The 14,247-nt window shown below is 46.6% G+C and overlaps 1 protein-coding gene across 2 annotated transcripts in view; it reads right to left on the bottom strand.

Annotated features, from left to right (window-relative positions):
* Nucleotides 1-14,247, bottom strand: part of ANKHD1 (ankyrin repeat and KH domain containing 1) — a 1,109,311-nt gene that overhangs the window by 175,881 nt on the left and 919,183 nt on the right. For both annotated transcript variants that reach the window (XM_085617924.1, XM_085617925.1), the window contains exon 30: nt 393-569. In XM_085617924.1, the coding sequence (XP_085474050.1) occupies nt 393-569 (177 nt within the window). The remainder of the gene's footprint in view (nt 1-392; nt 570-14,247) is intronic.

Raw genomic sequence — 14,247 nt, 5'->3', positions numbered from 1 at the left:
AGGCAGTACTATGAGAAAAGTTAGAACCAATTAAGGAAACTTCTCACAAAAGGAATTTTGCCAGAGAAAACACCTTATTATGTTAAAGTGCCACAACAGCTGTACATTAAGACAACAATCAATTAACCGTAGTAGTTCCTGCTTGAACGTACATTTTGTGCATCATTTTGTTATTAAAGCTCTGTCAAATAGGACATAATACAAACTTTAACATGTGTAGAAATTAAATTTAGAGAACAAACGCTATGAACCCAAATCAGAAAAATATGTTTTGTCATGATAGCTAGCCAATCTAAATAAATATTGAAATATAACAAACAGCAAACGTTTAGGTTCAAAGAGCTATCCTCTAGCACTACATCATAGAGTCTGGTAAAAGTGATATTACATACATGAACTTGATGAATTTGTCCACGGATGTGGTGAAAAATGTTGTCTATTAAAGCCAGGAGTCCCACCAGTTGCTGGTCCTTGAAGAAACACTTGAGTTCCTTGCATGTTTGATGAAAAACTTATGGGATGTGAAGGAGGAGTAGTACAGCTTCCAGAAATATCTAAGCTGGGCAACACTAACAGTAAAATTATCATATTAATAAATGATATCTTTAGAAAAAGTGCAAATAATGAAAACAATTTACAATGTGAAAGTTAAGTATAGCTTCAACTATGGATTACTCACTACTTGGGAATGGGTTTAATTATTAAAAAATACTTACTCATAAAACACTCCAGATGACCAAGAAATTTGAATATACACAAAGAAATGTCTAAGAATCTAGACCTAGTGTACACTTTCATGCTACTGAATAATCCTGATGCATTGTGCATCATCCTCAGTTCAGACAATAGTGAACAAGGATGCATATAACACCACCTAGCCCTGAAGCAGATTCTTAATGAAAGATAATGTAGTAAAAAAAATATATATTACAACAGGGTAACCTTTTACATTTTAAGCCTTTTTGGTTTCTAACAAAGCAGAAGCGAATAAAGAGGTATATGCAGTGTAGCATCAAACAGAATGCGTGCCCACACACACACACTTATTTTAGTCAATCACAGATATAAAAAACACAAACCCCATCAGTGGACACAAATAAAGACTTTTTAACATTAAAGATAACAGAACAAGATAAAATTCCACTCAAGAGGGTGAATATAGCTTTTCATCACCAATACCAAATACTTATTTCAGACTTACTGTCAATTTAAGTACTTTTAGGTTTGGCAAAGGGGTTTTCTGCGCAGGAAGCCAATAAAAGAACAGGCAAAAAGAAAGAGAATGGGGGCAAGAGAAGATGACTATGTGAAAAATATGATACGATTGACCTAAACGGGATTGTGGGTGAGTAGACTCAAGCATATTATTTGGAGAGGTCATGGAACACAAGGAAAATATTAGAAATAGTCAAGAAAAGGAGAAAGACAAGAGGTAAAGGCTAAGATGTTGAAAGGAAATGAAGGGGCAAGAGACCATTGAGATACTAGGCAAAAGGTGGCTGAGAAGAGTGGTGCCAATGGAGGAGTATGTGAACATGCTCGACAAGGACATTTATCACAAGAAAGGAAATTGCTGTTATGGGGTTGAATATAGCATCGGATGCATGAGTGTGTTAACATTTCTTCTAGTTATTTACCATTTGGTTAGGTTTTTATTTTGAAGCATTTTTCTTTTTGCAATCGAGAAGGAATATGCTACTTACCAGTATGCATCTGTTCTTGGCATGTAGAGCTGCAGATCTACACACTTTTGCATAGATCACCATCTGGTGTTGGGCCCGGATGTTTGCAGTTTGTTTTTCCTCTTGGAAAGTCTTTGGAAGTCACGAGGTCGGTGACTCCTCCTTTGGTTCGTATTGCGCATGGGCTTCGGCTCCATCCTCAGATTGTTTTTCGCCAGCAGGGAAAGATGGAGCGTAGTAATGATAGTAAAGAAACCCATGTGTGTTGTATCTAAATAAGATAGACTGGAACAGATACAGGTAGCCGGGTGGGCGTGTATAGATCTGCAGCTCTACATGCCAAGAACAGATGCATACTGGTAAGTAGCATATTCCGTTCGAGGCATATGAGCTGCAGATTACACACTTTTGCATAGACTATATAGCAGTACCCAACCTTAGCGGCGATCACCGGTATCCGTTGCAGTGGTTTGGAACAGTGTTTTTAGTACAGCCTGGCCCACACTAGCTTGTTGCTTGGTTTGCACATCTACACAGTAATGTTTTGTGAAAGTGTGCGGTGTTGACCATGTTGCTGCTTTGCAGATATCATCTAATGGTATGTTCCCTAGAAAAGCCATAGAAGCCCCTATCTTCCGTGTAGAGTGGGCTTTAGGGGGAACAGATAGCGTTCGTTTTGCTTTGTGGTAGCAAATCTGTATGCATTTTACAATCCACCTAGCTATCCCTGATTTAGAGATGGGGTTGCCTTTATGTGGTGGAGAGAAAGAGACAAATAGCTGTTTGGTCTTTCTGAAAGGTTGTGTTCTTTGGATATAGTAAAGTAAGGCCCTTTTAACATCTAGTGTGTGTAGAGCCCTTTCTGCAACAGTTTGAGGTTGTGAGAAAAAAAACGGTAATTCTACCGATTGGTTTAGATGGAAGGGAGAAATGACTTTGGGTAGGAATTTTGGGTTGGTGCGGAGTACAACCTTGTTCTGGTGCATTTGGAGAAAATGTTCCTGTATAGTGAGTGCTTGTATCTCACTGACCCTTCTAAGGGAAGTGATGGCCACCAGAAAAGCTGTTTTCCATGTGAGAAATTGCAGTTCACATTTATGCAAAGGTGCGAAAGGCGGCCCCATTAGCCTTGTGAGAACTATATTTAAGTTCCACACAGGTGAGGGTGGTACTCTGGGTGGAATTACTCTTTTGAGGCATTCCATGAAGGCTTTAATGGCAGGCACCCTGAAAAGTGATAGGTGCTGTCTGTTCTGTAGGTAAGCAGCAATTGCTGCGAGGTGTAACCGAATGGATGTATATCCTAGGTTACACCTTTGTAGATGGAGCAAGGAACATATGATGTGCTGTATGGATACATCTAGAGGGTTGATTGTGTTGTTATGGCAGTAAACAACAAATCTTTTCCACTTTGCAGCGTAGCATGCCCTAGTAGTAGGGCGTCTAGCTTCTCTGATAATGTTCATGCAATCAGGGGGAAGGTTAAGGTATCCGAATTCTAGGATCTCAGGAGCCAGATCGCAAGGTTGAGCTGAGCTGGGTCCGGGTGCCTGATCTATCCATGGTTCTGGGTTAGGAGGCATGGTGAGAGGTGTAACTTTTGGTGTGGCACTACCGAGAGTTCCAGCAGCGTGGTGTACCACGGTTGTCTGGCCCATGTTGGAGCTACCAAGATGAGCGTGAGGGAGTGCTGTTGTAGCTTTCGCACCACTAATGGAATTAGTGGGAGAGGTGGAAAAGCGTACGCAAATTTGCCTGACCAGTTCATCCATATCGCATTGCCTTTGTACAATGGGTGTGGGTATCTGGCGGCGAAGCTTGGGCATTTTTTGTTTTCCAGGGTGGCGAAGAGGTCTATCTGAGGATGCCCCCACTTCTGAAAGAACGGGTGAAGAACCTGTGGGTGAAGTTCCCATTCGTGGATCTGTTGTGTTTGTCTGCTGAGCAGATCTGCCATGGTGTTTTGGACTCCTGGGACATGTTGGGCCAGGAGAAAGATTTTTTGCGGAATTGCCAATCTCCATATGCTCTGTGCTAGATGAGAGAGCTGTGGAGTGTGTGCCCCCCTGTTTTTGAATGTAGTACATGGCAGTCATGTCTGTGCGAATGAGGACTGCCTTGCCTGAAATCTGCGTCTGCAAGGATTTTAGGGCTAGAAAGATTGCCAGTAACTCCAGATGGTTGATGTGGAGTAACTTTTGTTGCGGCGTCCATGTGCCCTGCACTGTGAGGTGTAACAGATGAGCTCCCCAGCCAGAGAGCGATGCGTCTGTTAGGATTATTTGTGGAACGGGGTCCAGGAACGGTCGACCTTTGGAAAGATTTGTGGTGTTCCACCACTGCAGAGAGCGATGGGTGCGACCGTCTACCAACACCAGATCTGTCAGTTGCCCCTGGGCCTGGTTCCACTGGCGTGCTAAGCACTCTTGGAGTGGACGCATCTGGAGTCTTGCATGAGGTACTATGAAAATGCAAGAGGCCATCATCCCTATCAGTTGCATAAACACTCTTGCTGGGAGAGAGTGTTGAAGTATGAATTTTTGACGCAAAGCCTGGATGCTTGCAATCCTGGTAGGATTGGGATAGGCTATGGCTTTTGAGGTGTCTATGGTGGCACTGAGGTATTGCTTTGTGTGGGATGGTATCAGCTGGGACTTTTGGTGGTTCACCGTGAAACCTAGCTGGTGAAGTAGTTGGATTGTAGTGGCGGTGTGGTGTACACATTGGTTGTAGGACGTGGCTTTTATTAGCCAGTCGTCCAAATATGGGAAGACGTGAATGTGCTGTCTTCTGAGGTGTGCCACCACTACTGCTAGGCACTTGGTGAATACCCTTGGTGCTGTTGTGACCCTGAACGGGAGCACTCTGAACTGGTGGTGTTGCCCGTCCACTACAAATCTGAGGTACTTTCCGTGAGCATGGTGTACCAGAATGTGAAAGTATGCGTCTTTCAAGTCCAGTGTGGTGAGAAAGTCGTTCTGGGAGAGGAGCGGAAGAACCTGTTGAAGGGTTACCATGTGGAAATGGTCCGAATGTATGTAAGTGTTTAGAGGCCTGAGTTCTAAAATAGGTCGTAGAGTCTCGTCTCTTTGGTATCAGAAAGTACAGGGAGTAGACCCCTAAATTTTGCTGATTGGCCGGGACTTGTTCTATGGCTTGTTTTTGCATGAGGGAGATAACCTCCTGTTTTAGTAACGTGGCATGTTCTTGTGACATTGGGCGTTGCCTGGGTGGAATGTTTGGGGGGGGGGGGGAGATGTTAATTCTAGGCAGTACCCTGAACGAATAATTTGGGTCACCCATCTGTCTGAGGTGATGGTCTCCCAGACGTGAAGGAAATTTTGTAGCCTGCCCCTGACCGGAGTGGGATGGTCTGGAGGGAGCAGGGGGAAGTCATTGGGTAGGCGGTGTGGCAGAGCGGGCGGTATTTGTTTTGCCTCTGCCTTTATTATTATTGCCTCTATAGCCGCCTCTTTGATAACCCCTTGTGAAGGTGGACTGAGGAGGGGATTTGTAGGACGTGGAGGCGCTATCTGAGGAGTAGCCTCTGCCCGTGCCCCGAAAGGAAGAGCGGCGAAAGGAGCGCCTAGGAGGGTGTGACTGTAGGGCTCCCATAGATTTAGCCGTATCTGTGTCTTTCTTCATCTTCTCGAGGGCCTCATCTACCTTTGGACCAAATAAATGTTGTTGATCAAATGGGTGGTTTAATATGGAGGCTTGTACCTCAGGTTTAAAGCCTGAAACTCTTAGCCAAGCGTGGCGACGGAGGACACTAGTGTTGATGGCCCTGGAGGCTGTGTCTGCCGCGTCTAAGGCACAGCGTATAGAGGTATTAGTTATGGTTTTTCCCTCTTGAATCAATTCATTAGCCCTATTTTTGTGCTTTTCTGGGAGATGGTGCATGATGGTTTCTAGCTCATCATAATGCACTCTGTCGTATCTGGCCAATAGCGCTTGAGTGTTGGCGATAAGCCATATATTGGCAGCCTGTGACGCAGTGCGCTTTCCTGACGCGTCCAGTAGCTTTGACTCTTTGTCAGGTGGTGGTGCTTCGCCTGACGCCTGGGAATTTGATCTCTTCCTAGCCGTGGATACCACTAGGGAATCCAGTGGTGCAGGTCCTTTGATGTAGGCAGGATCTCTGGGGGCAGCTTTATATTTTTTCTCTATGCGTGGGTTTAGGACCCTAGCCCTGACTGGGTCTTTAAAAACCTCTGGCGCATGTTTTATTACCCCTTTGAGCATAGGTAGTATAGCAGTAGACCTATGTACAGTATCAAAGGTGTCTAGGAGGAAATCTTCCTCTACTGGGTCAGTATGTAGCTCTACCCCGTGATAATGTGCCGCCCTCTGAAGTAGGTGGTGAAAACCTAACGAATCTTCTGGTGGGGATGGCCTGGATGGATAAAGGTCATCTTGTGGGACATCTGGGATGTCTGGATTGTTATAATCATCCCATGGGTCAGGGGATCCAGTAGGGGTGGGGTCTTGTGGCACATCTGCTGGGTCGTAGTATGGGTCCCCCTGATCATCATGGTCTGGAGACGTGGTCGGAGAGCGATGAGGCAGGGGTGGAGAAGGTGGAGAAGGTGGAGGTGGAGAGGGTGGAGGAGGTGGGGAAGGCACTCTGAAAGGGGAGGTAGCACAGTCCTTCCTCTTTAGAGGTGGAGGTGGAGCTGGTTTGTCCAAATGTCTCTTTTTTGAAAACAGTGCCAAATGTCCAGTTTTTGGATCCTTGGTAAGTGTCTTTTGCAGAGGCCGATCTCTTCTTCGGTGCCGAAGGGTGTTTTTCGGCACCGCTGGCCGGCTGGCTCGAGCCCCCGGAAGGCTTATTAGGCTTCTTCACCGGGCCCGAAGGTGGGGTGTTAGAAGCAGTGTCTTGCCTAGGCTCGGAGGCGAAGGCGTGACCGAAGCCTTTTTGGGTGTCGGCGCGGGTGTGGGAGGAGGTATAGTACTCACGACCCTCTGCGCCGGGGTGATGTCCTCCACATCTGAGTCGTCGGCTTCGGAAGCACTGACTAGGTCGTCGTCTTCTTCGGTGTGCTGCTGTTCCAGAGCTTTGATGTCGTCCCAGAAGATGTCGACTGGAGCGGAGGTCGAGGAGTGCGCCATGTTGCATCTGGCCCTTCGATCTCGAATAGTCTTTTTCGATCTAAAAGACTTGCAGGCGGGACAGTCTCGAGCCTCGTGTTCAGGGGAGAGGCAGAGGTTGCACACCTCATGAAGATCGGTGTGGGGGAATTTGGACCCACATCGAGGGCACTTCTTGAAGGGAGTTCTTTCCATCAGCCGAGACCGGAGCCGGGATAGGCCCGAAGGCCGCCGTCGACGACTGGAATCGAAGAAGTGTCTAAGAGAAGGTGATTAAGAAGATTTGTATCTGAAGAATACCGATGAACAAGGATTTTGCGTCGATCGTTGAACTGGAAAAGTTCGGAACGGGAGCGCGAAGTATTACATCCGAGCCCAATGGCGGAAAAAAAACAATCTGAGGATGGAGCCGAAGCCCATGCGCAATACGAACCAAAGGAGGAGTCACCGACCTCGTGACTTCCAAAGACTTTCCAAGAGGAAAAACGAACTGCAAACATCCGGGCCCAACACCAGATGGTGATCTATGCAAAAGTGTGTAATCTGCAGCTTATATGCCTCGAACATATTATTCTAAGTAAGACTGGACCATGAAAGTGTTTAAAACCCCAAGTAAAACACCTCAATGAAATCAATTCGTGAGCAGACAGGTTTATCACTAGAAGTAATACAAATCCTGTGAAGACACTGCTTAAAGCTAATATTCGGACTTATTTTCATCATAGTAGCTAGAAAGACATAACAAATACAGAATTATAAGAAACACTGCCAAATATCATTCAAAACAAATAACAGCAAGAAGCAGAGGGAAGAAAAAACTATCAATAAGACTTATTTTTTTCATAAAAGGGGTTTGGGACTTTTACTGAAGGATTCAAAGATTCCTCCATGTAAGAAAGAATCCCATAGAAGCTACAACACAACAAAGAAGAGTATGAAGGAGAGGTGGTGAGACCTGCTAAACAGCTAAATTATATTCTAACATCGAATACACATTCTAATAGGTAACATTTGGTAACACTTTCTGGTGGGCACTATCTAACCGCAGGTTCCTCACCTTTAGATTATCCACAGGCGCCAGGAACCCCACAAAGAGCTAACTGTCCACCATTTGGTACTATCTATGTAGAAGCTCAGTGCTATCTTGGCGTCCAAGAAATGGCGTCTCTCCTCCTTCGTAGCATAGAAAGCCAGCAGGGTGATGGTTTGACCTAAGTGGAACTGTGTTCACGACTTATGGCAGAAAGGATGACAGTCTGCAGAACCAGTTTGTCTGGACAGAAGGTGGTGTACAGTGGGTTGACACAGCTTGAAGCTCACTCACACGCATCACTGACACTGTCTTGAGGGTGAGGAGCTGTAAAAGAGCCATGAAGTGGCTCAAATGGCATGCACATAGAAAAGTGAGCACTAAGTTATGGTTCCACTGTGACATGGCAAAAGGAGAGGGAAAAAACAAATGTTGAAACCCTTTCAAAAATCTAATAACAATCTGAACAAAGAAGGCTGATCTGGCAACTGCAAAATAGACAAAAAAGATAAAAGAAACGCTTTAACTGTGCCCAGAGCAAGGCCTTGCTGGGCTAGGGGCAAAGCAAATAACAAAGCTTCAGATAATTTGGCCTGAAGGGGGTCGGTCTGCTGATTACTGCACCAAGTCACAAATTTGTCCCAAACCAACTACAGGCGTATGCAGTTTTTGTCAAGGGATGACAGGCTACTGAGATGACATCAACCACCTAAAAAGAATTGTCAAAAGTGCTTAGCTGTCACCGCTCAATCTCTCTTCATTAAGGTGGAGATTGTGAAGGCCCAGGTGCAGTATTCTGTCCTGCTGCTGCAACAGCAGATCATCCCAAAGGGGAAGCCTGACCGGAGGACAGATGCTCAAGCCCAGGTATTCTGAATACCATATTTTCCATGTCCAATCCAGTCGAATAGGATGACTTGGGCTGGTTGTTTCTGATCTTTAGGACTCAAGGCAGGAGTGGTATAGTCCAAAATTACACTCAAGCCAGAACAAGTCACATAGCCAAAGATGCTTTGGAAACTCCAACGAGCAGAAGTGCTGACATTGCGTTTTCTCGGCAGTGGTGAACAGATCGAGCCAACGTTCTTCCCACTTTCAGAAGATACCCTGAGCCACCTCTGGGTGTAACTGCCAATTGTGATCCACTAGGCATCAACAGCTAAGCTCATTCACTCTGGTATTTAATTATCCTGCCAGATGGCTCATCACCAGAAACATTCCTTGGTGGGGAGCCAATTCCAGAAGCGCAAGGCCTCCTGCACAGGGTCGGTTAACCCACCCTGCCCTGTTTGTCGCAGTGCCACATGTCTTTGGGGTTGTCAGTGAGCACCTCTACCAGCTTCACCTTTATGAATGGATGGCTTTCAATGCCAAGCGGATGGCTCATATCTCCAGAAGGTTTATGTGGAGTCAGGACTCTGCCGGAGACCAGATTCCTATGATCTCCACCACTTCCAGATGGCCACCCCAACCCAGAAGTGATGCATCACTCACCACTGAGCTCTGGTTGGGGAAGGGCCTAGAGAGTTCGACCACTGACCCCCGCGGTCCAGCAACCACAACTGTAGATTCTTTGCGGTCTACTCTGAATTATGAACGTGGTCAGAGAGGTCCCCTCGATGTTGGGACTACTAAGACATCAGATCTCACTGCAAAACCTGCACATACAACCTGGCGTGCTCAACCAGCAGGATGCAGGAGACCACCAGTCCTATCAATCACAGCCAACCTCAATGAAATCCAGGGCCTAGGATTAAAGATCGAGATCATAGCCTTAATGTTCTGGACTCTTTCCTAATGGAAAAGGGACGAAACCAAACCATGACAAGAATGGCTGTGATGAATGGTAGCATCTTAGAAGGAGTCAGGTGTGACTGCAGCACTTAGACATTGAACCCCAAAGATGATAGGAGGTTTGCTGTAGTCTGGAGGTGGTTAATAATTGGCAGGGACGAGCCCGCCTTCAACAGCCAGTTGTTGAGGTAGGGGAAGACTGGAAATCCTGACTTCCAAAGGTATGCTGGCACCACGATCATCACTTTCGTGAACACCCGAAAGGCACTGGTGGGACCAAAGGGGAGCAGAGCAAAATTAAAATGCTCCTGGTTCACCATGAACTGCAGTGGGCCGGGAGGATGGGTATATGGAAGTAGGGTGTCTGGCAGGCTCAATGCAACAATCCAGTCTCCAGGGCAGACAAGAACTCAGCCACTGTGAGCATTATACATTTTTCCTCCGGGAGAAAAGTAGTGAGAGGGCGTAGGTCTGAAATAGGCCAGAGTCTTCCAACCTTTTTGGGCACAAGGAAATAGCGGGAACAACAACTGCATCCTACTGTAGGCACAGCATCTTCGATAGTCCCTTTGGCAAAAAAGGCTTGCACATCCTGCCACAAAAAGGGAAGCTGGTAGTCAGTCGCTGGGGAAACAATGGAAGGTGTGGTAGTGCAGAAAGAAAGGGGAGGGCATAGTCTTACCAAACAATTTGCAGGACTCCCACCCCTGTCCCACCTGAAGGCTGTGCTCCACTAAAGGTCCGCTAAAGAGATATTGCAGGTGGAGCTGCAGTTAAGGTAGTGGACTGGGTGGCTCGTTGAACTTGGCCACAGAGGCAGAAGGGCATCACAACCGTGAAGCTGCTAGAGGCCATGCTGGGGTCGGATTGGCAGGCAGAATGGGGCACCTCTGCCAAATCACGAAAAAAGCGGTAGGGCTGATGCAGTTGGCAGGGTTGGACAAATCTACTTAAAGAACGTGCCATGCCCTGCTCTCATTGACCTGCTGTCCTAGAACTGCAGGAGTCAGTCATGTCCCCAAACAGGTGAGTCCCAGCATGAACAGCATGTCCATAAGGGACAACAGGACATAGTCTGAAAAGCATATGGAACTCAGCCAGGTGTGGCAGCAAATGGCAACACAGGTGCCGATGAAATCAGTGGTGGCCAATCCACAACGAATTGTGAACTTGGCAGCATCTTGGCCATCCCGAATGGCTTGGGCAAGGACAGGTCGGAAATGTTTGAGGACAATTGGGAGGACTTGAGCCACAGAGCCACAAAGGGTGTGTGAATTGCACCTCTGCAGATAGGTTGCATTTATGGATTTGAGCCCTAAGTTGGTGGATCAAAATGCTGGTTTGCCAATAATTTCAACATGTTTTGACTCAGTCTAGGGAAGTAGCTGGGAATGCACTGGGATCGGTCATACTTGCACAACCAGACTTTCAGAGGAGGGGTGCTGATATAGGAAAGTGGGCTTGTCCAGGGCAGGGCGATGGTGTTGCACAATTTGGCAGATGACTGGTGGACCAGAGCAAGGTTTGGCTCATGACTCCAATAAGGTGTACGTTAAGGCCTCGTTAAATGGCAAGAGGGGTTCGGAAGATGTTTGTCCTGTCTGGAGAATTTCAGTCAATAAGTTAGTCTTTAACTCTAAGGTGGAGAGCTAGAGGTCAAGGACTTCAGCTGCTCTAAGCATTGCCACTTCTGTGTCTGGTATAGGGGATGAGAGAAGTCCCATTTCAGAGGAGGTATCAAGACCACTAGCCTACCGCAAGTCATCTTACCTATAATCATCTTGATAGGGCTGAGCAAACTCATCACTCTCATCATAATCATTGTCTGAGTCTGTGCAAAAAGTGAATGCAGGGTGTGTTGTCTAACCTGTGGAGAGTAAGTGGCACCTCAACTGTTTACCGAGCGTGGCAGGGGGTGAGATTGGACTGGCACAGTCTCAAGAGTTGGACACTACTATAGGTAGCTCCCCATCTGGCTTTGCTGTATTTGATACTGGCGCTAAAATCCTGGGCACCGGCATGGACTGCAGCACTTGAGGAAGGGTGTGGACTGAGGCCCAAAGACACGTCATAATTAGTCGGCAAGAAGCCAAACTGCCTGCGCAGGGCTGAGCAGACCTCTTTGATCTGTTGCAGAGTGCCAAACTGCTCCGGAAACTCTGGTTGTGCCTGAAACAGTTGAGGAACCGTCTCTGAAGTCGGATGACTCCCGGAGCAAGTTCTAGATCCATGCTCCTGCCCCTGCCCCTGCTCAGGCAAATGTGGGTGGTGAAGAGGGCTGAGTTCTGCTTTGATTTCTTATGTTTCTTTTTAGACTTACTGGACACAGTGAACATCAGCCTCACAAGCGGCTTGAGCAACTCCTGGATCGGAACCAAACCTTGGACCGCAAATCAGAATGGTTTCGGCAAGAAGTCCTCTTATGCTTGGTGGTGTCAAGTTTTGCCTCGCTGTAATGGATGGACTGCGGGTTTATCGATGTGCAGACACTTCACGCATTGGAGTTGTGGTTCCACCACGGGCACGTAGCCACTGGTCTTTACCCCTTACAGTAAAACCACAGGCACACCTGATGGGGATCTGTCGCAGACATTTGCTTGCAACAGTACCTACAGGGCTTAAAACCTGTATTTTCAGAGGGAGTCATCCCTTGCACACTGTAGACATTTGGAGGAAATATCAAGGTAAAGTGTCTCTGCGAAAGATAAGAGCTCAGATCCATGTCAGGAGGCGCTGAAAGAAAGGAACTGATGTCAGCGTGAGAGAGTAGCACCTATACAGGTTCCACATGTCATTTCCAGAATGGAATGAGATCAGTGGAAAGCTGCACAACGCCACCTACCAATATGCAGAAGGACTACAGAGTAGTTTCAAGATCCAGTCTGATGCTTGGGGCATATTGAAAAAAGTGAAAATCTTCAGCTAGAAGTCTCTATCAGAAGCCTACGTTGCGCCTGACAAATATCCAGGACAGGCAATCTGCATGCCAACATAGTGGTAGCAATCTTAGCTTTGGTTGAATGATCCTTCAACCCTTGTAGAGGCTGCTTCTTACCCATCTCATAGTGGATGTTAATGCAGAGGACAATCCTCCTGGACAAGAAAACAATTTACTTACCTGTAACTTTGGTTCCCCAGTATTGGTAACTTTCATAGATTCTCATGCTTTGTATCATTCCCCGTCGTCGGAATGGGAGCCTCGGTAAATAAAAAATATATCATAACCATAGAAACAAAAGAGAAAATAGGCCTAGGCCTCATCTCATTTTGTAGTATATCACCCTCTTTGTGTAAAAGAGCCCAAACTTTTGCCAGGACCAATCAGCACAGCCTCACCCCTTGGAACCTTCCTGAGAGAGCTCAGAGCCTCAGATTTTCATAGCCGTTGTGCAAACAGCCACTACCTCAGTAAACCGGCAGAGCTTTCCCAGGGGAGGTGGGTGGGCGCATGAGAATCTATGAAAGTTACCAATACTGGAGAACCAAAGTTACAGGTAAGTAACTTGTTTTCTTACCCCAGTATTGGAACTTTCATAGATCCTCATGCTTTGTATCAGAATAGTTAGCAGTAAATACTAAAGCACATTTTGGTAGACACTTGGCCTTACATAACCATCTCAGTTTACAGTAACAACCAGTACATGGTAATCAAGAAAAAACAATCATTACTGAACCAAATGTGCTTACCAGGATGGAGGGATTGTCTGGAAAGCTCACCTCTCAATGAAAAAGATTCCTGAGGACTGCTTGACCAACAGCAGTGTCATCTCGTCCCACCGACTCCAGGCAGTAGTGCTTCGTGAAGGTGTGTACACTGCTCCACGTCGCTGCCCTGCAAATGTCTTTGATAGCAACTCCAGCAAAAAGAGCCACTGAAGATGCCATCGCTCGTGTAGAATGAGCACGGGCCCTTCTGTCCAAAGGTTTGCCCGCAGCCTGATGACAGAATTGAATTGCACTGGAGATCCAGCGGGAAATGCCACTCTTAGCGAGAGGCAACCCCTTCCGTGGTGCACTGTAGGAAATAAATAACTGTGTAGACTTCCTGAAAGAGCGTGTGCGCTCGAGATAGAATTTCAGACATCTCTGGACATCCAAAGAATGCAATGTTCGTTTCGCCTGGGTAGAAGGACGTGGAAAAAAGGAATTCAAAATCAAGGGTTCATTCAGATGAAAATCCGAAGGCACCTTCGGGATGAATTTTGGGTTGGTTCTCAAAATTAGCACATCCTTTTTGAACTGCAGAAAAGGCTCCACTATGGACAGAGCCTGGAGTTCACTAACCCTCCTAGCCGATGTCAACGCTAAGAGGAGGGCTAGCTTCCAAGAGAGGAACTTCATGTCCGCCCTGTGGATCGGCTCAAAGGGAGCTTTCATGAGCTGAGCCAGTACTAGATTGAGCTGCCAGATCGGTGGAGGTGCTCGGACCGGAGGATACATCCGAAACAACCCTTTAAGGAACTGTTTAACAATCCTTGCAGACCATAGAGATGGCCCCGATTTCTTCCTTCTAAAACGGGAAATGGCAGCCAAATGCACCTTGACCGAAGAGTGCACCAAACCTGACTTAGCCAGTGACAGGATGCAAGGCAAAACCTGATGTGGCCGGGATTTATAAGGATGGAGTTTATTCCTCTGGCACCACAGACA

This window comes from Triturus cristatus, chromosome 7 (genome assembly GCF_964204655.1).
Source record: "Triturus cristatus chromosome 7, aTriCri1.1, whole genome shotgun sequence".
Lineage (NCBI taxonomy): Eukaryota > Metazoa > Chordata > Amphibia > Caudata > Salamandridae > Triturus > Triturus cristatus.
The sequence above is the reverse complement of the archived record's forward strand: the minus strand, read 5'-3'. Positions and strand labels throughout refer to the sequence as shown.